Consider the following 24,069-nt stretch of genomic DNA (forward strand, 5'->3'; position numbering starts at 1 on the left):
TAAAACCTGAGAACTTGCGTAGTGGAGCAGGCTACGTCGCATAGGTAGCCACAATTTACAGGCTTCACAGCGATAATTCGCATTCTCTGAAGAGTCCTCTGCGTGCGAAGAAACTACTCCTTTGCTTCTGACGCTCCGTTTGTGCTTTTAATAAACAACGCTTCATAGCGTACACACGTCATGACAGAAACTTGCTAACATTAAGAATACTGGGATGTGAACATCGTTTTATATTAATTGTGACAACCGCTGTTCGTTATTCGAAAACTATTCGAGAAGTATTCCATTCGATTCGCTTCTGGCACTGTTCGATTCGTATTCGATTCGGTCTCAAAAATCACTGTTCGCACACTCCCAGTATAGATACATACCATAACGAAGCAATAGAAGTCCAAAAACAAGAAAGGGGCTGACAGATGGAATAGCACACTATGGTATGAAGTTCGTAAACAGGGATAAGGTGCCTCAGAAAGGTTGGCCAGCCTTTCTGAGGCACCTTATCCCTGTTTACGAACTTTATAACGAAGCTATAGTATTTCTTGATTCACTACCTACGTGTAATGCACATACGGCATTCTTTCAGGGTTCGAATGTACTGCAACCGGATGACAGACGGCCGGTGGTTCGACTACACGGTGCTGGTTTTTATCGCACTGAACTGCATCACACTAGCCATGGAGCGGCCAAACATTCCCCCACGGAGCCTTGAGAGGGAGCTGCTCATAGCTGCAAATTATACCTTCACTGTTGTATTTGCCTTCGAGATGCTCGTCAAGGTAAGTGCTTCGCTCTTCCTTCGTGTCACTGTTTGCCAAACATAAAGCCGCGTAGTCTTCCTGGAATCGCAAAAAAAGCTTAGGCTAGCAGAGTAACAATATGAAATACAGAAGCGCTATACTAGCAGTTCTGACCCGCTATACCTACGGGGCAGAAACGTGGAGGCTTACGAAAAGGGTTCTACTCAAATTGAGGACGACGCAACGAGCTATGGAAAGAAGAATGATAGGTGTAACGTTAAGGGATAAGAAAAGAGCAGATTGGGTGAGGGAACAAACGCGAGTTAATGACGTCTTAGTTGAAATCAAGAAAAAGAAATGGGCATGGGCAGGACATGTAATGAGGAGGGAAGATAACCGATGGTCATTAAGGGTTACGGACTGGATCCCAAGGGAAGGGAAGCGTAGTAGGGGGCGGCAGAAAGTTAGGTGGGCGGATTAGATTAAAAAGTTTGCAGGGACGGCATGGCCACAATTAGTACATGACCGGGGTTGTTGGGGAAATATGGGAGAGGCCTTCGCCCTGCAGTGGGCGTAACCAGGCTGATGATGATGATACTAGCAGTGGCGTAGCAACGTGGGGTGGTCGGGGGGCCGTGGGCCCCGGGTGCACGGGGCCAGTGGGGGGGGGGGGGGGGTCACATACGTCTGAAGACACCCAGAAATTCTCGACATCCTCGCCTTCCTCGACTACGCCCGGCGGAGGGGGGGGGGGGGGCAGAAGGCCTATGGGCCCAGGGTGCAAGATGACCTAGCTACGCCACTGTATACTAGTCTGAAGAAAAAAATATATAAAACTTGTATGCTCGTTTTTTTTTCTCTCTCTTTTTTTCCTGTGCCGATGTATGGGTGTGAATCATCGAAGATGTGGAAAGGCAAGAGAACGAGAACTGGTGGCATTGAAGCTACGGTACCGGCATAGAGTTCTGAGAGTTCCGTGAACGGCTAAATGCAGACCAACCCCTTAGTCTGAAACGAGATTAAACCCGAATGTCTCTTCAAGCGATTGTTAGGTTGGATTTGATTTGATTAGATAAGGTCAGGTTGGTTTAGGGGCCACGTCATGCATGCTGTTGCTTCAATGGAAAGGAAATTATTGATTAATACAGTTGAAGACAACGCGAAATAAGGCCACCAGCACAGAAAAGACGCAGACGGAATTTTTTTCAGACCAAGAGCAAACATCTTAATGAGCTTCAAAGAACGAAACGCAGCAGAAGATGGCAACAATGGTACAGTAAGAATGCAAATGAGTGCGACGGCAGAATCCTAAAATGTTATTGTACTCAGATTTCGGCAGAGAATTCAGGTATTTCTTCTGCTTGTAAAGTTCCTTCTGTGCGTCCTAAATGTCTAACCATTTTGTGATGTCTAACAATACCACCTGCCCTCATATTTTGTATAAAACTTGAAGGCATGTGTTACCATTTACAAAGTACATATTATATGACGTCGTTTCTTTTCAGTTATGAATCACACATTTAATTTTGCTTCTGGTTCTCGTGGTAGCATTGTAACATCCCTTACTCAATGCCCGGAATGGACCTGTAAGGTCTGTTAAGTAAAAATATAAATACTTAAATATTCCCAGGTGGTCTAAATCTGAAAACTCCGCTATGGTATCCCTCTTTGTTTGTGCGTTTTGGGGGATACTAGACTCTATAATTTTGACCTGTGTTCTCTGATTAGGTGATTGCCAAGGGCCTCTGGTACGGGGACAAGGCGTACTTCAAGAGCGGCTGGAACAAGATGGACGGAGTGCTAGTCACCATCTCCCTCGTCGACTTCCTCCTCACCTTTGTTGCCGACGGAAGCCCCCGCATATTTGGCATCCTTCGCGTCTTCAGGCTGCTCCGCTCACTCAGACCCCTCAGGTGAGTTGGCGGACGTGACATCGCCTTCAATTACTGCCGGCTTCTCTTGTGTCCGAACTAGTATGGTCATTGGCACTAATCTGTAGCGTACATTTTCATACTGGTTACGAGGAAGCTATAGACCATTTTTTCGTAGGCGCCGCCATATTGTGAACGCAGTGGCGCCGCCTATGAGCAGCGCCATACTGGCTTGGGTGAAAGCGGTCTTTTGCATGGCAGTTATACGCTCGGCGGCAGGTTCTGGCGTTTGTTTTCGCGGTCGTGCGGTCTGTTTAGTACGACGTGCGTCTTCTACGTGGTAAACGGTTCTGTGAGACGTGCTGAAGTGGTTTAAGGCGTCATGGCCGGATTTTCTGCTGGCGTTGAGGTGGACGGAACACGCAGCGGGAGTGTGCGCGCATATTTGAGCCTACAATCAGCCTCGGAGATCAATTTTGTATTTCTGAATGTTCCAATCATTAATATGACCTTATTGCAGCATTATCCCCTAGTTCCAATCTGCGATTTAGGAGCGATGAAACATACGCGACAACCGTAACAGCGTGGGTAGCGTTCTGCTACGACAGGAGCTGTGCTGTTATACTTTGACAAGCGTTCAAACTGTTCGCTGCAGGTAACATTGCGTGACTACTAGGTTCGATGGATGAAGTTTCCACTCATGAATAAAATAGTTTTGACTAGTAATAGCAGCATACCTTAAAGGCTGAATTAAGCTTGTCCAGCAAAGCGACCGTTAACGAACTGCGCGAGCGTCCTCAGCAGCCGTAGGCGCTGGATTGTAGATATCTTTGTTCTCTCTACCGCATGGTCCAAGCATACGGCATCAGAGGCTATATATTTATAAACGTTGTGCGGCGTGGCTATGTGAGGTCGCATTGCAGCGTTAGCCCGTTCTCTTGCCCGTTCTCTTGCTTTTTCAAGAAAGATGATAACCGAATTTTTTTTTTCGGTTGTGATCGTTCCGTTCTCCACGACGCACTCACACGCATTACGGAAATTTTGTCCTCAGAAATAGGCATCGTATTCTTTCTATGCGATCCCTCATATATTATGGCTGTATGCAGGCCAAAAAGGCAATGCCGAAGCGCACAGCTTACATATGAATCGTGCTGTTTCACCAACCGCAGTGATCGCTGTGTTGAGCAGCGCCATCGGCCTCGTGCAGGAAGGCTAGCGTAGACATATGGTAATTTGAAGCCTACTAGACTTGAAATGCGCGAGAACGATGCCGGTGCATCACAAATATTTGATAGCGCCTGCCGCTTAGATGTTTCATGGTTGCTTAGGTTGGCCATGCACGAGCATGCGCTCTTATGATTTATGCTTTACTCCCTACGCAAAGCGATCAGACAGTGAGCAGATTTACCATTTCATGCTGCTAATACAGAGACACCGGCTTTCTTTGTTGAATTAAAACCGATATAAGCAAAATAGTTCGCAACACATACACACACCGCGACTGATAAAACGCGTCACATTTTTGCGCCCCCAAGAGATATTTCCGCCTACTGTAGTTGCCTATGCACCGAAAGGCCTCCCTGACGACCTTATATGAACGGACATGGCGTAAATTTCACAGAGTACCATCTAAAACATCTCGAAATCGTTTCGCAGCATGCGACAGCAATACTTTCAAGCAGTGCCGCGCCGGATCGCCCAAGCCAGAGAGGAGGAAAGGCTCTCGGCGCGCCCTATCCTCCTCGCCCGATGAAACGGTCTATGGCTCCGGAGCCGTTATCTAAATGCACGGGAACAGAGAAATCGTATTTTTTTTTCAGCAACCATTGCGCCAATTTGGTGAGGTTTGTTGCATTTGTTTATTGCCATGGCAAATACACGGACACTCCTGACGCATTCCCGCCGTCGGCGTCGCCGTGTTGTGCCACGTACAGTTCAAGCTCAATAACATCATGGCCGTGCGCCGTACGCTGTGCGAACGAGTGAAGGCTTGCGAGGGTGAGCCAAGCCAACGCCTCCTATACAGCAGAAGGCCGGTGAACTTCGATCCACGACGTCATGTTACATAGTCCGTCTGCCACAGAATCTAAAGGGGATGCTCCCGAGTAAGCCGCAGTGATTTTGACGTCACCGCTTTCGTCATGCCGCGCTGGGCACAAGAAATTCCGGTCCAAGTAGCATAATGCCCTGAAGCACATGTGCACAAGCCCGCTGTCTAGGTGGCGTTGGCGGAGCATGGTGGTTCCATCTCACGCGCGGAAGGAAGAAAGGCGGGGAGGAAGCGCACACCATCTTCCGTCGATGCACGGCACCGTAGCGGAGAGATGCAACTCCGGCAACGGCTGTGTATGGCACGACCGTGCGGGTCCTATCTTGAAAATGGGGACGGAATCTAGGAGCAGCTAGAGCTGACAGCTACATGTGCGTTGTGTTCTCGCCACTTAGTAGCGCTGAAGCGTGAGGTAGCACGAAGGTCAATTCGCTCGCTGCTGCTGCCGCGATTCCTCGCGCCAGCGTTTTGACAGGGAGCGCCCGCGCTCATCGAGCGAGATGCGTTCATGTTTGCCTGTGCGCGCGTGACACCATGCGTGTTAATTTAGTAATAAGGAAAATGTTTCCAAGTTTAAACGGCCGGTAAAACCACTCTGCTTACTTCGTATAGCTGCCTAATAATTTCCTACCGCAATCGATGTTCCGCCTTTCTTGAGAACCTGCGACTTTTTAATGTAAGAATCTAGAATCTATTGACTGTAGGAAGCGGACAAATATTCTTGAAAAATTCTAGAAATTGTGAAATTTCAGGAACTCAAACATCCAGTTTACAACTCTGTAACTCAGTAATCAATAATACTACGGTTAAACCTCGATATAACGAAGTCGGTAAAGTCGGCAATTTGCTTCGTCATATCACTATTTCGTTGTATTGAAATTCGACTTCTTTGCATATAAGTACATGTCGCCGACCGATTTTATTACATGGAAAGGGACCGGACAATTTTCCGAATTATTGGGAAATCGACAACAGCAAATTTGAACGAGAAAACAATTCATTTTGATAAATTTGGGAAGCGGCGATGAGTGATACGCTTTCATGTCACGCACGTGGACGATATCATCTCGGCGGAAAGAATTAAGCGAAGCCAACCACGCTTTCGCGTGCACTCCGTTCCCGCGGCTGATAGCGTCGCCCGCACTGCTCTCTCTCTCTCTCTCTCTCTCTCTCTCTCTCTCTCTCTGTCTCTCATGAAAGAGAGATTGCAACCAGAAGAAACGCAGGGAGATCAACCAGACGAGCGTCCGGTTTGCTACCCTAACTGGGGATGAGGGAAAGGGGAACTAGAAAGAAGAAAAGAGGAAGGAAGTGATGACTATGTGCAGTGAAGCACCGTGACATCAAAATGGCGTCTGGTGAACGGTATATATATATATATATATGTATAGCTTTGATTTGAAAGTAAAGGCGCTTAAAATTGCACTGTGTGCATGTATCACTCTTGTGTCGTGTGTCAAAGCGCACTAGGCCTAAGTCCTCTGGCCTCATAAACACTGGGAAAAACATTTGTAGCCGGCGCTTACCTGTGCTACTGCTTCCGATTTTACTGCACAGGGTTATCAACCGTGCACCAGGACTCAAGCTAGTCGTCCAGACCCTTATGTCTTCCCTGAGGCCTATCGGGAACATTGTCCTTATCTGCTGCACCTTCTTCATCATCTTTGGAATCCTTGGAGTACAGGTGCGCAACAAACCGCCGAGCTGCCCGGTGGGGGCTGCGCGATTTTGCCGACAAAATGAGTCATCAAGCAAGTTGTTTCATACTTGGGGAAGTTGTCATAGTGCAAATAAGATGGATGCAAAAGACAGAAGTGTACAAGTACCAGAAAGAACACTGGTGCACCCATGCCACCCTGTCTCTTTTGGTCTCTGTGTCCACCTCATTTGCACCATGATAACTTTCCTAACTTCACACACTTTTGTTATTTTTACTCTCGTAGACTCACTAATGCAATGAACTTAAATGATTTCTGCAGGAATTTACGAAGTGGAGAGTCATCATAGTGAAAGTGAAATTCAGTATTCACAATAAAGTACCATGTAGCCACAGTGGAGACCTATGCAGGTTCCCTGTTGAAGAAAGACCATATTGGTTGAAAAAACATTTTCATAGAGATGAAAATTTTTAATGCATACATATACAGGGTGCTTTCTTGTTGCACCAAATTTTAAAGAATTGGTTAATTATTAATGCCATAATTATTACTACGAGAAATAAAAAAGCTTACTAGAATAATGAAAATGATTACACTAATGAACGTGTTAATTATTTTGCAGCACACGTTTAGATCTGCCAATAGTAGTAAGTTAGCAAGGCATATCGACTTAGCACAAATTATGAGGATGGCACCAGTTTCAAGATATATGCCGTCAAACTTGCGACAAAAATGCCCTGTTGTTCAACTTACTTCTTTATAAAAATGCTGTTTTATGCATTGCAGCACAGGAGTAACTAGAACACCAATGCGTTTCTTGAGACATGGAAAATTATCTCCAAACTGGTGTAGTCCTGAGAATTCGTTCCAAGTTGATACGCTTTGTGAACTTACTGGTTATAATTCGCAGAGTGAAATATGTGCCATGAAGTCATTATTTAAAACATTAACTAGTGCAATTATGTTAATTATTTAATTAAACATTTTCATTTCTCGTAGAAGTAACGGGCCACCTCATCGTGTAATTTATAAGCTTTGTCAAAGGTCTGAAATGTGCTATCTGCCAGATACAATATGTAAAACTTCACTTCAGCTAAATAATAACACCTGGTATATGCATACATTTGACGTGTTGAAAACTATTTCATCCTCATGTTTCTGAAAGTAATGTAATTGAATCGAGGAAAGTGGGATATAGGGAAAATGGGAACATCATGAAAGTATCAATTTGGTTTTGATCATGCCAGCATTTATTTGTAACTGGGGACACCTGTAATGAAAGAGTAATTTGTTGTTGTTTTCTCTATGTACAAAGCTAGAATTATTTGCTAAATTTTTCACTTCACTGTTAAGGTATGCCAACCTTAATGTGCAGACATAGCTTCTCATGTGCTGGATTGCGTCTTGTGAGGCTACACAGGGCTCGTAATTTTAAATGTTCCATTTCATTTTTTAATTATTTTCCTGTCATGCATCACGCTGATCAAGTAGCTGATACCAGCGATAACAGTGACAGACCAGCAAACGACGCATGTCTGAGCCAATGACGTAGTATGAAAAGAATAGAAAATGAAAAGTAAATTGCTAGGAAGTATGGCTCCAGAGATATATCTTTTGAACAGGCAGTGTATTGGTTGGGAACGAAAGCTGGCCATCACGTTGACGCCAGACATATGAAAATACATGCTCATTCGCGTTCCCCTGGCTGTGGGGTTCTTCCTTCGTTGCAGCTGTTCAAGGGCTCTTTTTACTTCTGCGAAGGGCCAGATGTGAAAGGCGTACGCACAAAAGAAGACTGCCTGGAGAGGGGCATGGTCTGGACAAACAGAAAATACAACTTTGACCATCTGGGCCAGGTTCGTAGAGGTGGACCTGACTTGACCTGTGTGCTTGTAGACAAGCATGTCACCTATGTAAACTCGTACTTTGTCTCTGTCATCCTCATCAGTATCATTCATTGCTTCTTTCCCTTTCATCTCCAACATCCCCAAAGCACTTGTAGAGTATAGCATGTCAGCACAGGCCACACCTTCCTTTTGCAAAAAATTTTTTATCTATTGTGCATAGTTGTGTTGCACATGGCGAAGTCCCGAAGTGCAAAAGTAACACGTGTGAAAGGAAGACCGAGAGTAGAGCACGGTTCGCTCATGACTAAGGTTTACAGAAGAAAATGCTGCATTGTCAATACAAACACGCACTTTTTTGTGTGTGTGTCTTGACAACCTCAATCGACTTTGCGCTCACAACTGCTTTGCTTCTGCTAAAATTTTGCAGCAGGATTGAGCTGTTCTGGAATTTTAAAAAACATTGAACATCTTTGCTAACATGCCTTGCTCGTTCGTGGTATTATAAATTTGCGTATATGTAACGTTTCATTCCGTTAAACACAAAGGTTAGTCTGGGAAAGCATAGGCCCTAAGTAGCCTGTATTGAAGCAATTAGAAGTACTGTGCTTGTCTTTGTATTCAAACTTTAGTTTATCTTGTATATCCATAAAGGAAATCAAAGCACAATGAGGCTATGTTGAATGCATAGTTTGTGAATGCAGGTCTCGCACGAACTTGATTGTTGTCCTTTTCTGCCCCCTTGTAAAGTTACCATCACTGACAGGTGACACAGAAGGAGCCATTAAAACTTAGCATCAAGAAACAAGCAATCCTTCAGATGGCGAATCACTTAAGAGTTTGAAAGCAGGAGTTAAGCGTGCCTCTGCAAAGTAGGCCAATCTACAGTGTCACAAACGTTTTGCGAAGAGGGTCTCAGTACTGCTCTGTGTCTTTTCCTTGCCACAGGCACTCATGGCCCTGTTTGTCCTGTCCTCAAAAGACGGATGGGTAAACATCATGTATTCAGGATTGGATGCCGTCGGAGAAGGCATACAGGTCAGTGTGTGCATACTTCTCGTGTTCACGAAAGTGCAGTATTTTCCTAGTAAAATTACTAGAGGGAACCCTGGAGGGAACATGAGAACGTTGGTTAGTACACTAATATTTATTAACTTCGTGCTTGTGGTTTCAGACGTTCTTGCGGTGTTACTAAAGCGAAGCTGTCTTAGTCTCCCATAATTTCCTAACCGTGGCAGCCGCTGTCATGCCGAACTGGCAAGACAGGCAGCAGCAGCCTCACGTCGCATAACACGCGCGCACGTGACCACGTTTTCGCGAGGACACGTGCAGCACCTTCCATCAGGCCATGGACGCAGGAATGAAAATGGAAAACAATATTGGTCCACCCCTGTCTTTTGCGTCATACTTCTCTTTGCACACATCTGTCCTCACCATTCTTTCCTTCGACAAAGATCACATATTTGTCCTCGCAGCATCACTGCGTCGACATCTCACACTGTGCACTCATGTGAACTGCTGTCCGCATCTCGGCTCACATTGTAAACGGTGTAGCGCATAAACATTGCATCACAATAAAGTTGGGACGAGTACAGTGCACAAGCACGAAATGTTGCATCACTATAAAACTGTGAGCGGTGGCAGTGCATAAACATAAAAAAATTGCAGGATGTTACATGTTGCATAGAGGACAATAAGGACAACTGCAATGCACAGAGTTTTATGTTTTATAACATTTAACTTTTAACTGACTGCTTCAAGGAAGCTTCACTTCACAAACATTCCAGCATGTGCGTTGGACTTGCAAACATTTTTCACTACGCCTTATCTGCCCTTACTGCTCTAAATTTTCAACCAACAGCCTTTTTCAGACGCGCAAGATAAATAGAACTCTTAGCACTTGCATAATCATTGCGAATTGTGGCATTTATAGCGCAATATTGTCACTGGGATTCACGAGTACACGGGAAAGAGACGAAATCGTATAATACAATATTTACGGTCTGCTGCCACCGCACAACGACTGACAGCATCTGACGCAGCATGTCCCGCCTTCTTTCTCTTCGCTGAGCGAAGCGGTCTTTTGATGGCGTGCTTATATACGCGATGCCACGTAACAATATTTTATTGCAATAGCAATCGTATCGACACTCTGGGCAAATTTCTGCCGTTGGCGTCGGCATCGCCGTGCTGTTCCGTATAAAGTCCGAGTGCGATAACATCGTGTCCGTGCCATGTGCTGTAGGTGGGATCGAACGCTTGTGAGGGTAAGCCGAGAATGATGATGGCTGGATACGGTAATGTGTTCTCATGTTCGCAAGGGAGGAAGTTGAGGAGAGTGCACGCCCGCGGAGGGCCGTTGGGGAGAGCAGGTTAGTGTAAAGCCCCTTAAACTTCGTAAAGTACCGACACTCTCCTCCTCCGCCTTCACTCCTCCTCGTTTCTCCCCTCTTTCACGCTCCTTCCTAGACCGTGGCGCCACCTGCACTGTTCGACCGTATAGCAACGGCGCCAACGTGCGCTCCTCGGCACTCCGTAGACGCTTCTCGAGCGAAAATGGCGCTGAAGCAAGGCGCGATGGCCCACGTGACGCTATTAGGCCAATAGTGACGCGGCGGCGGCCTCGGCCAGAGCGCGCGAGGAGGAGGCGGCATTCTTCAAAGCGTGGCACTACTTTACGAAGTTTAAGGGGCTTTAGGTTAGTGCACATCTTCTCTTCGACAAGTTGCAGCGGCTGAGCGTGGCCGCGCGCGCCCTTCTTGAAGGCAATCTGCGCTGGGTTCGAAGGCTAGCCGACCAGAGATAGCTGATAGCTGTGTTCTCGCGCGCCTGGTTCGCGCTGAAGCGAGAGGCAGCACGAAGGGGAATTCACTCGCCGCAACTGCCTTTGTTCATCACGCCAGCGCCCTGACAGCGAGTGTCCGCGGTCATCGAATGAGAGGTGTTCGTGTTTGTCTGCGCGCGCGACATGCTTGTTAATTCAGTTAGTAAGCAACTGTTTAAAGCAACTTATGTAGCTTATAAAAGGACTAATCTTACTTCGTGTATAGCTGTTGTTGATTGCTATCATTGCATTGATTTGCATGCAATCAATGATTCACCTTTCGGGTGAAACTGTGACTATTTTTTTTCAAAATGATCGACCTGCCAAGTCATTAAAGCGTCTGAAGTCAGAACCACTGAGTTTAGGCAAATGATCGTGTACTAGCTATCATTAGAGAGATGTAGCTTGTCCGGTATTCGGGAAAACGCAAGTTGACGAGGCGTTGGGGTGGAGGCGTAAATGTGAGCGTCCTGCATGGTGCAGCCACCTGATGGCGCAGAGCTAAAGAGACAAAAACAGCTAATATTGCCTTAACCAAGTATATTCTATTTCGCTGTGGTGTAAATTTTCGGCACTTGCGTAATCGTGTCGCTGCCAGAAATCTACACCCGCAGCAAAGTAAAATACACTCGGTTACTGCAATATTAGCTGTTTTATGCGAAGCATACTAGCCGCACAACCACGCTCTTCCTTGCTGCGCCGCGCGCGGCCGCGTAGCTACCATATGACGTCATAACAGCTGCAAAAGCGGAGGCTCAACTCGTGCGCTCGCTTGCGGCCGCGTAGCTACATAGCCGGGTCTCAGCTCGTGCGTTCGCCTGCATGAGTTGTTTCTTCGTCTAGCCGAACCAAATATAGCCAAGCAACAGCAGTTCACCAGGCTAAACAGTGGTTCAACAACTAAAATAAAGGCTAGTATGCTTCGCATCCTGGGCTTAACCTTAGCTAAGCCACAGCCATTTTTTTGTCTGTTTGATATCTGCGCCACCATATGGCTGCACCATGCATGTTGCTACCGTTTACACCTGCGCCCGAACACCCCAATCACCCGTCCACTTGCGTTTACCGGAATACCGGACACGCTAAACCTCTCTGTTGCCACACTGGCTGAGCTGCGTGGTTTTGAACCCACGTCTTCCTGCAGCCGAGGCACACACTCAACCACGAGGTGCACTGTGGCAGCTCCCACAGATGCCAGCGCCAGAGTTCCCTGCAGTAAGTTTTGTGGGAAGCACTATATGTACTACGGTTCCCGCCGGAGTTACAGTTGTTACAGAGAAGGTTGCTCAGTGAGAGAAAAGAGAATAATATAAAGCACCGGCCAATACGAGGTCGCTCGCTCGAAAAGTTTGGAGTACACAGCTTCTGTGCACGGGCGCTGCAACGCCTCAAAAACTGTGCAAGGCGTCAACCGTGTGTGTGTGTGGCGGATCTCTCGATCGCAGCCCGTCGAGAACTACAACGAATGGCGGCTGCTGTACTTCATCTCGTTCCTTCTCCTGGTTGCCTTCTTTGTGCTGAACATGTTTGTCGGCGTCGTGGTGGAGAACTTCCACCGCTGCCGCGAGGAACAAGAGCGGGAGGAACGGGCCCAGCGCGCCGCAAAGAGGGCTCGCAAGCTGGAGAAGAAGCGACGACGCATGCGCGAGACGCCCTACTACGCGGGCTACTCGCGCCCTCGCCTCTTCACCCACAATATCGTCACCAGCAAGTACTTCGACCTCGCCATCGCCGCCGTCATCGGACTCAACGTGGTCACAATGGCCATGGAGTTCTACCGCATGCCCCTGGTGAGCACGTCCTCTCTCTCTCTCTCTCTCTCTCTCTCTCTCTCTCTCTCCACCCCTTAATTTTAAATTAACAGCACGAAAGCAGTAAAACGTGGGCACCCGAAGAGAGAATAAGGAACAATACACGGCGCTGACTGCCGACTGGTTTGTTTGTTTGTTTGTTCGTTCGTTTGTTGTAAATAGACGTTTTATACGATTTGCAGACTACAAGAATATGTGTAACGAATTAAAATACTAATAAAAATAAAAGACTGAAAGCGACATGAACAAAATCAGCATGAAAGGCACAAAAATACAGCAAGACAACCATACATTTTTCTATTAATTCACAATACTCCTGCTCTCATTCGAGAGCGTAGCATTTGGGCAATACAGTTTATGCTCATATATGCGTCAGCATGCAGTCGAAGAACATCTAGTAAGAACGTTTAACAGAAAAAGCTAAATGAAAAAGAAACAACAATTGTTCAAGGACAAGGACGGTAATATAAACTAGTTAGACGCTCAGTTTAGGAATACAAATGTATGTTTACACATGACAATTAACCAACACGATACTTAAAAAGATAAAGTTAAAAAAGGAACATAGAAAAACATGTACCTTTACGAGTCTTAAGGAAATGAAAGATAATAACATGTCAAAAAATTATTATACGCATGCTACGTTATGTAGCTTCCAAGTACCCAGTTCAGAAACTTCAGTTCTTTCTGAGATAGAGCAATAGAAGGCCTACGCTGATGCACTTGTTACACTTATTCAAAAAGAAATGAACTAATTGGAAGTTAGCATCTTGTTTCGTCCGGTGTGTTCTTAGGTGTTCAAGTTTTATCACTTTCGCACTGTTAAATTTAGTTATGTCCAACCAAATAACCCAAACCTGTACACTGCTCCACCCCTTCCTTGTTCCACTCCTTTCTTGTCTCTCATTCTGTGACTCATTTTCTGGGCCAAGGTATAAAACGAGGACAAGACAGGCATGTCGCAACTTAGCATTCAGGGGCACGCTCACGACCGCTATAATATTGTCACAATGTAGTGACATTTAAGAGCAAGACAGTAACACTCAGAGTCACAAATCTAACGCTTTATTCGGTGGTGGAATGTATAAGTTGTGTATACATAGCCTACATGCTTTACCCGTAGATGAAATTTTAACGAACAATGACTGCACTTGCCACTGTCGTTGTGCTTTGAGTTCTGTTTATTTTAATTTTTTTCCTGGGCACAAGCTTGCTCAATAAAGAGTTAGGTTCGCGACTCCCAGTTCTGGCCCTGCCTTGTTCTTCACTGTGACCACAATGTGGCAGTATTACAGCTGATGAGGTAATCACTCTCATTCTTCATCCAACAGTCTTCCTTCAACCTCTGCTCTCTCCTTGTAGCCTGAATATGTCTTCTCCAACGACGCCCATGTTGCAGTGAACATGTTAAGCGCGGGAGCTGGCAAGGCATCCAGCAGCATGTTCACAATGTCCTTGCTGTGTAAAGCTATATGCATCTATGAATTTGAACCCATCCTACACCTGCAAATTTCTTAACCTCGCCACTCCCTCTGTAACTTCTGCCAGCCTAGACTGTGTCTCCTTTCCCTGGCACCTATTTTGTTTCGACAAAAGACCACCGATCATCCACTCTACACAACTTGGTTTGCCCAATTCCAATTATTTCTCGTAATGTCAAACGGAAAATCATATGCCTATACTTAACTTCTAATCCCTATTGCTGACTGTCATCATTACAACCATTGTTTTCTACATGCACATGTGTGTGCATATGTGTGTGTATGTGGGATACAGTAAATAGTTTGAAATGTAAAAAAAACGCACAATGTAAACAGCTATAGCCAGCTATTCGAACAATGTCCATCTGGTCACGTACTTTTACTGCAAGGGACGCTGCGTATGCACATTCTAATTCTCACGAAGGGATTGCAATTGCTTGTTAATCTTTACTGCTCTTCCCATTAAACGCAGGAACTGGAGTATGCCTTGAAGATCTTCAACTATTTTTTCACCGCCGTTTTCCTGCTGGAACTTTCTATGAAAGTGGTTGCACTTGGCATCCCTCGGTACCTCACCGACAAGTGAGTGCACAGTAGCTGCTCCACTGGCGGCCTCAAATCTGAGAAATGCGTAGCGCGACTACATACTCAACAACGAGAACTTTACACCCTGTAATTTCACGTTACCAGTGCTAGCGGGTTGGTGGGACTACTCCAGCGGTCATCTGTTAAGAAAAAAAGCATCCTTATGGTCTTCAGTATCATCCCATGGTATTGCCTGCAACAGTGATTCACGGTTCATGTTTGCAACATGCCAATAACTATGGTGCCATTAGCCTTGCAAGAATGTATCATCACTGAATGCTTTCGTGTGTAACACCACACATACACAGACACAACCAGGCAAAGGAAAAGACAATTAAGCCAGATGAAGCATAGGGGATAGTGTTATGATTAATCTAAATGTATAAATAATAAAGTGAAGGGTAATGATAAGGTAATGATTCTTGCACATACATATAGAGTAACACACAGTTTGTCAAACAAGCAGTTGCAGTGACTCGTATAGAGAAGGGGCAGTGGGGCACAATCGGAACATTCTTAAACATTCCAATAGATTGTGTTCTAGTAGTTGCCAAATGAACTTGTTCTTAGACTGCAGGAATGGGGGAAGAGGTTGGCTTGCTGCATGCTAAATACTGTCAGCTGGCATGTGTCAGAAGGGGTCTGAGGTGCCAAAGCCCCAGAGCCCCCACCCCCTTCTGGATCTGCCAGTGGTCAGATCTAAGCAGGTTAGTTGGTACTGTCTTAAAGTCGGAAGACTTATTAACGATTGAAGCATGGTGTGGAAGGCGATACTATATGTGACTCTTGTCTGGGAAAAGTAAAGCTGTGCACATTCTGGTATTGGAGCTGAAGACATAAGCCTTCATGTTGTAATGTGAGTGCCTTTATGTTGTAATGTGACTGATGTGCTGTAGTAAGGCCTCCAGTGTTATGTAATACCACTTTTAAGAAACCCATTCCTGGTAAACCTTAAGTTTACTCTTCAAACTGTTACACCCTTTGAGGTGTATCTGGTCCCATAACAATATCAGTCAATTGTCGTGCTTCTCCTTTCTTGAAACTTCGTGCTTGCTACTGTCCTGTCATGATTGCTATGCCACATTCGTAACATGCATGCCACTCATGACCTGGAAGTGCCAGACAGGCAGCAATAACGAAAGAAAAGGCATGCAAGATAGATGACAAATATTGTTTGAAGCAAAATTTTCATACGTTCATCATCAGTCATCATTATCTATAGTTTGGACACTTCCTCCTTTCTGTGATGCTGGATGCCCAGTGCTTTTCAGTCAGGGCATATGAGCACATGTATTTCCTACAGCTAGGAAAGTACCTGGCACGAAGTGTTTGGCAAAATGTCCAAAGGAACATTTTATTGCAAAAAAATTTACACCCTGAGTTCAGTATTATTCTTAGGAATGTTAGCAATAATCCAACAACCCATTACAGCCTGCCAGTCAATTTTCTTTCAGTAGCTGTCAGAGGTCATTGACAGCACAGAAGACATTGTTAATTCTAATGTCAAAATGCAGAGCTAGGCAGCCAGATTTAATTTTTACTCTACTAAGAGGTAACGCGATAAATTTGATGCAGTGTTAGTTGTAATTCAATTTTTGTCAAGTATGACAGTGTGGTTGTTGCCAACCAAATGGCCGAAAACGTCACTTGCTACTTGTATTAACACTCCTGTTTTTTATATGGTTGGCATTTGTGTTCTTGTACAACCGTGTCACGGTGCCGACATTGACCTTTTACAGCAACAGCTGTTATGGGCTGACTTCCCTAGTTGTTTTGATGCCCGCCAGTGTCCGCCACCATTCGTCGCTAGAGTCCGAACATCATTTGTCAGAATTATGCCAAGAAAAATTCAAATTGTCCCACAAGGATTCCAACTTACGACCAACAGATTGGCAGTCCCATGTACATTCCCGTTTTGCAAGATACTGTATAGGTGGATTTCGCCTCTTTGTACTTCAAAAAAGTTGCAGGTTCGCTGTGTGAACATAACATCACCTGCACATTGTCTTATGGTTTTCAGCTGCCTCCACTGACCTAATCTTACTGACTTTTGTGCCCGTTCCGAAAGTCCTCACAACTGTACATAATGTTAGCACATCGGCATGCTGCGTCCCATGTTCACGATTTCACATGTGCTGCTCTGGTGACCCAGGTGGAACCAACTGGACATTTTGATCGTCATCCTGTCCATCATGGGGATTGTCCTGGAGGAGATGAAATCAGACCTGATTCCCATCAACCCGACCATAATACGTGTCATGCGTGTGCTTCGCATCGCCCGAGGCAAGTTGACTAACTGTGGTTGCTCGCAGTTTTCCAGTCATGCCAGTTAATCTTCATCACTACGGTCAAACTGCATCATCATCATCGTAACATTATCACACCTCATTTATAGCTACAGTCTTGCAAGCTCACGGAAGCGCAAATTATTTTATGCCGTACCCAGCAGCCATTACCTAGTTAATCACACATAAGTACATAACTGTATTTCCTAGGTATAGTGACATGCATGCACGAAGTCACATGCATGACCACATTTCCTGCTAAATTTGAATACGATTCAAATTTAGCAGGAAATGTGGTCGCAATTTCATAAAACCTGACTGCTCTAACTTCCCAGTTTAGAAAGCAGATTATTAGATAGCTCCTGCACATAATTACTGTACATGTATTCTAAAACAGGACAAACAGGCATAGGGGATGACAACAGCACTTTTGTGTTGTTCCGTCTGTAAGTCTGTTAAGTAAGTTACGAAACACCAGCAAACTAATTCTCTACCCTGAACTCCCATGCAGCTAGCCATAAGTTGAAGCCCTCTCTTTATTTAACAAATGTCTCAGTGTAGGAATCAAATTATCGGCTTTAGTGAACTTCAGTGGGCCGGGTTGTCAACAGCAATCGCGACACAACAGAAAAAGAACGCAAAGCAGACAAGCAGCAACAGAACAACAACGGTTGTGTCGTCTGTTGCATTTTCTCTTCGTATCGTGATAGACAACAGGCAAACGAGAGAAGCCTCGGGAGAGAACGTTCCAACAAGGGAACTTGTCCTCATCGGGACAAAAAAGTTCTCTTTAAGCAAAAGAATTCTTGCCTCCACCTTGGCGCTTCTCTTGTCTTTGCACAGTTGATCACTTCGTCTGCATCTCTCTGTGAACTCTGTGTCATGGTCTTTGAGCTGCCAAGTTTTGAAATTATCCGAACTACATACTGCGCGCTGTCACAATCGAAGATAGGATTATGTGATGCGGTAGAGTAGAATAGTAAAGCGCACACTAGTAGGAGTAGACTAGACAAGTAGCAGTTGCAGAAACAGATTTCTCTGAGCTCCCGAGATCCTTGACCAACCACTGCCACGTGTTGACTTCTGTTGCAGTGCTGAAACTGCTGAAGATGGCCAAGGGAATCCGTGCTTTGCTGGATACCGTGATGCAAGCGCTTCCGCAGGTCGGAAACCTCGGCCTACTCTTCTTCCTACTATTCTTCATCTTCGCTGCACTAGGCGTTGAGCTCTTTGGCAGGCTCGGTCAGTATACGAGCTTCTTGCTCTCTTTATCTCGACAGCATGCTCACCGCCACTCTCCGTTTGCCTAAGCATTTCTGTGTACGGCTTTGTTTACAGAGTGCGACGAAAGCCACCCATGTCAGGGCCTTGGAGAGCACGCCCACTTCCACAACTTTGGAATGGCCTTCCTCACCTTGTTCAGAGTCGCTACAGGAGACAACTGGAATGGCATCATGAAGGTGCGTGTGGTCGCTGTGCGACGTTTAGACTAACATAGACACGACAGAATTTGCCATGCTCACCTCATATATTTCGGTTTGTTACATTATCACGGAGCAGTGGTGCTGCTCACAAGTGTTCACGAAGGAGCTGAAAGCACCGAGTAGAAGACTCACTCAAATAGGGCGATTAGAGCACAGGCACGAGAACACACCAGCTGCATCAGGCTTCAACTCCAGCTTCGATATATAAAATGATAAGACCACGCATCAGCGGTGATATGAAAACAAAAGTAAAGCAGACATATTGGGCAACAACAGCAACATGGATAAAAATGGCAACACTAGTACCTTCATGACTTCTCTGTGAAACAGCCAATTGTCATCCACCTGAATGTAGCACTAAGCTACAAAGAAAACCCGTATAGATTTCTCATAGTGATATCCTATACGTGTTTCTCAGACAGAGACCCATATCAGTTTCTTTTTTTGAGGAAGAGAAACCTGTGCTCTGAGTTGTCGATTGATTTGGCCTCACGCTGCAATATGCTCGCCTACAGGTTAGTTCAGATGGTCGAGCAACTGCCCCAAAAAGGCTTTGGCCCAGGTTTTTGTCCCTGGACCAGCACAATTTTTTATTCAACTGCAGCACTTTCTTTCCGCTGAAAAACATGTATATGGGCTTCCTTCATAGCTTCCTGCTACAATCGGGTGGATGACACTTCTCCCTTTCATGGATTCTCCTCTATCTTGCGAGATTCCGCAGAACTAATTTTGTTTTGCAGAACTTCTGTTTTATCGCGTTTCATGATCATACTCCGGCTCGCCAACTCTTCGCGGTGCAGCAAAGGCTAGGGCTTATGTCAGTCGGTTAGTATCGAGAGCCAGCTGTGCGTTTCACGAAAGGGAGGATTGCTCGTCCATTGTGCAGTACTTATTTTGGGCGAGGTGGTTCATCTTGACAGTGTTCATAAAACAATGCTAAAGAGGAGGATGAAAAGAACACACATAACAGAACGACCGCTCATAGGCTTCGTTCCATTTCACGGAGTCGATGAGAATGAGTATATAATGGTTTGTCTGGGCTCAGAATTCATGATATTGAGAATACAATGGTTTTGTCTGTGCTCACTCCTCAAAAGTGTCGTCTTTCAATCCTTGCAATGTAGATAGTTCAACTGTTAGAGCTGTCATTAGCAAGTACACTTGCTCCGGACAAGCACTGGCACAAACTGTTACGCAATCTCTCCCCCCCCCCCCCCACTGCGCAGGACACGTTGCGCGACGAGTGTGACTCGAGGAGCGACTGCGTGCGCAACTGCTGCGTCTCGGCAGTGATTGCACCGCTGTACTTTGTGGTGTTTGTGCTGATGGCACAGTTTGTGCTGGTGAACGTGGTGGTGGCGGTGCTCATGAAGCACCTGGAAGAGTCGCACAAGCAAGCCGACGACGAGCTGGACATGGAAGCTGAACTCCAGGAGGAGATCGAACAGGAGGAGAGGGAGCTCCTCGAGGCCAAGGCAAGTGTCCAGCCGCTGCAGTGCCTATGGCACACATCACTACTTGTTGCTGTCATAGTTGGTTGATACTTATTACAGTGTACTAGGAGGCGAAACAAAGTGAGATAAGACCAGAGAGAAGTAGGATGCTTTTTTCTGTTCTGGCCTTAAGTATATTGTTTCGCACCCTATTACAACGCAATGGACGCCTTTTCCTGTACCGGTCTTATACTGCATTTTGTTTTGCATCTTATCACACTGTAACGACACTCTTTCCTGTCCTGGTCCTACTTCAATTTGTTTTGCATCCTATTACACCTTAACGACACTCTTTCCTTTCCTGGTCATACATTAATTTGTTTCGTGTCCTGTCACACTGCAACAACACTCTTTTCTGTCCCTCCCTTACTTCACTTTGTTCCGCGTCCTACTATGCCGCAGTGACACTCTTTCCTGTCCTTGTCTCACTTCATCTTTGTTTTGCGTTCTAGAACACCGCAATGATGCTCTTTCCTGTCCTGGTCTTGCTTCAGTGTTGTTTCATGTCCCATTACACCGCAATGACTCTCTCTTCTCCTGTCCTGGTGTTATTTTCCTTTGTTGCATGTTTCATTACACCGCAACAATGCTCCTGGTGTTGCTTCACTTTGTTTCACGTCCTACTGCACCATAATAAGCATGAACCAACTAGCTCAGCAACAAGTAGTGACACATTGCATATCTTCTATGTGGGCCCTGCTTTCTGGAACTGCCGTTCTTTTCTGTTCTGGTCTTACTTTGTTTTGTGTAATGTTACACCACAACAAGTGGCTGCAGCAGTCTGCTGCTCTGCGTGACGTCGAGGGTTCGACTCCCTAGCCCAGCGGCCACATTTCCAGGGAAGGAGGGACGAGATACAGAAACACTTGTGCACTTGGACTTACATATGCGTTAAAGAACTCCAGGTGGTCAAAATTAATCCGAAGGTACTCCACTACGGCGCCTCACTCATGCCCCTGGTGTTGCATTGGGATGGTAAACCTCAAAAAATCAGTCGATCAGCCAAGGCAATTCACTCAGTCAGCAAGGGAAGATTCAGTGCACCTGTTAGAAAAACACAAGACTGTATTGAAGTGTTGCATAAACAACAGCACTAAGTACACACGAGTCTACTGGCTAAACCGCTGGCTTTTTCACGCTCAAATTTTTCACGCAGTCTGTGTCATTTCCCGGCGCAGGTAGTTAAACATCACGTTTGAGAGCATTACCTACCCACTTCACCTAAATGAAATCACAAGCACCTGTCACCTGTGTCAACACCATACAATAAAATCCGGAATCCAGAGAAATGAAATGGTGAATAAAGCGGTGAAAAGGTAAATTAAAGTGAACTTTTTTTTGTGCGTGTGGCGTCGTCGCAGAGAACATAATATGATTAATTATTCAGGACAAAGCAAGCAAGTAATGCGCACCAATATAGCACCCTAATAAGGTATCATGCTGAACACACCGCTAAACAGCACCTCTTGGCCATTTGAGCGTGAATAGGCAAACAGTTTAGCCGGAAGAGTTGCGCATTCGGTGCTGCTCCTATATACGCAATATTCAGCATACAGCTAGCTAATGTGTACACCCTTTGAGGCAATGTTTGCTGCTAAATTTGTAGTGTTTGATGCAGTATAAATGCAAAGGTATCGTCTCTCAACTTTACAACCTTAATTTCGCAGACCGCGATATTCAAATAGAGCAAAATTACAGCGTGTCCAGAATGCACATTCATATCCTACCAGCAGTGACTTGTATCTTCTTCCACTTTTTTTTGCATTATTAGGAATATAAAAGTAATCCTAAATTAGCTCTCCCCAACGACAACTGAACACTTTAATTGGAACAAGATATGTTCACTTCCAGTTTGCTTTTTTCTTTGCCATCGGTGTCTGGTAGCTTTGTATAAGAACTTACGCTATTGTCTCGCCAACTTGGGGAATGTAATAGGAGATGTGCTAATGAAATGGTGGGTTTATTTCCAGAACAAACTGGCAATGGAAGCCAAGTTAGAGTTCCACAGGCCCATTGTCAAGATGTCATCATTGCCAGCCAATTTCACATTCTATTTCCAGTGTGATGATGCTGGTAAGTCCAATCGTGAAGGAATGAGTAATACTTTTGTTACTGGTTTCATACTCGTCCTTCTGACACCTTCCTTACTGCATGAATTTTTGTTTTCTTGTGAAAATATTAGGCAAGCTTTTGTTAGGCCCAGCTATGCCTAAACAAACCTCAACTAAAAGAATGCGTAGTTGTGATTTTATGAGCAAAAGTCGCATGTTATATACGATACACCATGCTGTTACAGGCACATTTTGTGACCACGCGGAAAGGCACTGGAATTGCAGAAAACCTGCAAAAAATGTCTCCCCCATTAGAAAACCCTGAAACTTTTCTGTAAAAAATGGAGCGTATTTCTCGCAGCTCCACCTAGTACAAGTTTTTAAAATTTGTTGATATTATCCTTGACTGGCTAATTTCCAGCTCCAAAATCTAGGCCAGAACCTTTAGAGTGCTTGCTTTTCGGTGAACGTCGGTTTTACACAGTCTTAGAAGACTGATGCAAGGGAGAAAAATGCACTTCTGCCATGAGTCCTTCGTTGCTGTTGTCATCAGCTCTTGGAACAAGGCAGGCTCAATGCTAACGTTGCTAGCATTCACACTTTCTTGCACATTCATGACAATAATGGTTTAAGAAATAATGGGCCTGTAACAGCACCACCTAGTTTAATCTGTCGTGAGGAAATAAATATCAATTCACGATATCAGAAAAAAAAAACATCAGTAAATACCAGAAGCGCAGTACAACTATGGGTCTACCCCAGACCACCATGAGTTGTGCTTCGCATCTGGAAGAGGCAGGTTGGCGTGTCGAGTGAGCTCCTGAATAACGCTTTGCACTGTGGTGAATGCTGTTTAAATCATGGATCTGGGACCTCAAAGAGGCACAACGTAATGTTAACTTATCTCTCTCACATTTACTGCAAAATCGCCACTGAAGTTTCTTCTCTTTTGGGGGCGGGGAGGGGGGGAGGATTTCGCTTTCTTTTTCTTTTGGCACGGACAACCAGTAGGCAGATTTTAAAAGCGAAGCTGTTCTTTGCAAACATTGTCGGGTTTTTGTGATTGTGGAAGCCCTGGGGCAGTTCTGTGGCCGAATGAGCCAATCAATCACAGCGGAGGATGTACGCGTCACCTCCGCCGAGTTCCTTGCATCTCCACCAAATGGTTCTGGTCTCGGCGACGCCTCTCGTGCAGGTGGAAAAAAAATGCAGAAAGCTCGCTTCCACGCATCTGCAGATGCGCGGTAATGAGGAAACAAACGCTTCTTGCAGATTGTATAGATTCGAATTGCACTATGTATGTACGCGCATGCTCCCTATGAAACCATGATGTATTCAAAGCATCCGTCGTACTCGCTAGTAATCAGCAACACCGCTTAACAGAAGGCTCTGTATAATCTGTGCGCACCCACACTTGTGTGCATGTGTGCATGTGGGGGGGAGGGGGGGTGCGTGCATGTACTCATGTTTTGATTCTTTATGCACTCACACAAAGCTTCGCTGTATGTAGATTCCAACCCGCTGGATCTGCTGCGTTTTTTCGTTATAGCCAGTAACGGTATGTGAACATTGCAGTAAGCGGTTTGTACCATAGAGCAGACACAAAAATTAACGATACAACTACTGCTCATTGTTATATCCAATATATTGTTAAAACCAGTATTTTTATAAGTGGTTTCAACTGTAACTGCTGTATCACGTGCAGCTACGGGTTGTTTTGTGGAAGGGAGTCGAGATTTATTTCCTCGTGAGTGAATAAATTTGGTGGTCAGGTATGTTTATACAGGGCACACTGCTTCTTAGCACCATAATTGTCGTGAATGTCAGGAAATGGGAATGCTAGCTGTGTTCATGATAAGCACAGCATTGGGCCTGCCAGGTAGTGCTACAGGGTG

At 45.3% G+C, this 24,069-nt stretch overlaps 1 protein-coding gene across 2 annotated transcripts in view; it reads left to right on the forward strand.

The window, feature by feature from the left end:
• Ca-alpha1T (Ca[2+]-channel protein alpha[[1]] subunit T) overlaps nt 1–24,069 on the forward strand; it is a 101,059-nt gene that overhangs the window by 66,926 nt on the left and 10,064 nt on the right. For both annotated transcript variants that reach the window (XM_065446411.2, XM_065446414.2), the window contains 12 exons: nt 584–776; nt 2,466–2,650; nt 6,216–6,342; nt 8,047–8,172; nt 9,109–9,198; nt 12,430–12,774; nt 14,749–14,858; nt 17,014–17,144; nt 18,239–18,388; nt 18,485–18,606; nt 19,857–20,105; nt 22,094–22,196. In XM_065446411.2, coding sequence (XP_065302483.1) covers nt 584–776; nt 2,466–2,650; nt 6,216–6,342; nt 8,047–8,172; nt 9,109–9,198; nt 12,430–12,774; nt 14,749–14,858; nt 17,014–17,144; nt 18,239–18,388; nt 18,485–18,606; nt 19,857–20,105; nt 22,094–22,196 — 1,931 coding nt within the window. The remainder of the gene's footprint in view (nt 1–583; nt 777–2,465; nt 2,651–6,215; nt 6,343–8,046; nt 8,173–9,108; nt 9,199–12,429; nt 12,775–14,748; nt 14,859–17,013; nt 17,145–18,238; nt 18,389–18,484; nt 18,607–19,856; nt 20,106–22,093; nt 22,197–24,069) is intronic.

This window comes from Dermacentor albipictus, chromosome 8, assembly GCF_038994185.2.
Source record: "Dermacentor albipictus isolate Rhodes 1998 colony chromosome 8, USDA_Dalb.pri_finalv2, whole genome shotgun sequence".
Lineage (NCBI taxonomy): Eukaryota > Metazoa > Arthropoda > Arachnida > Ixodida > Ixodidae > Dermacentor > Dermacentor albipictus.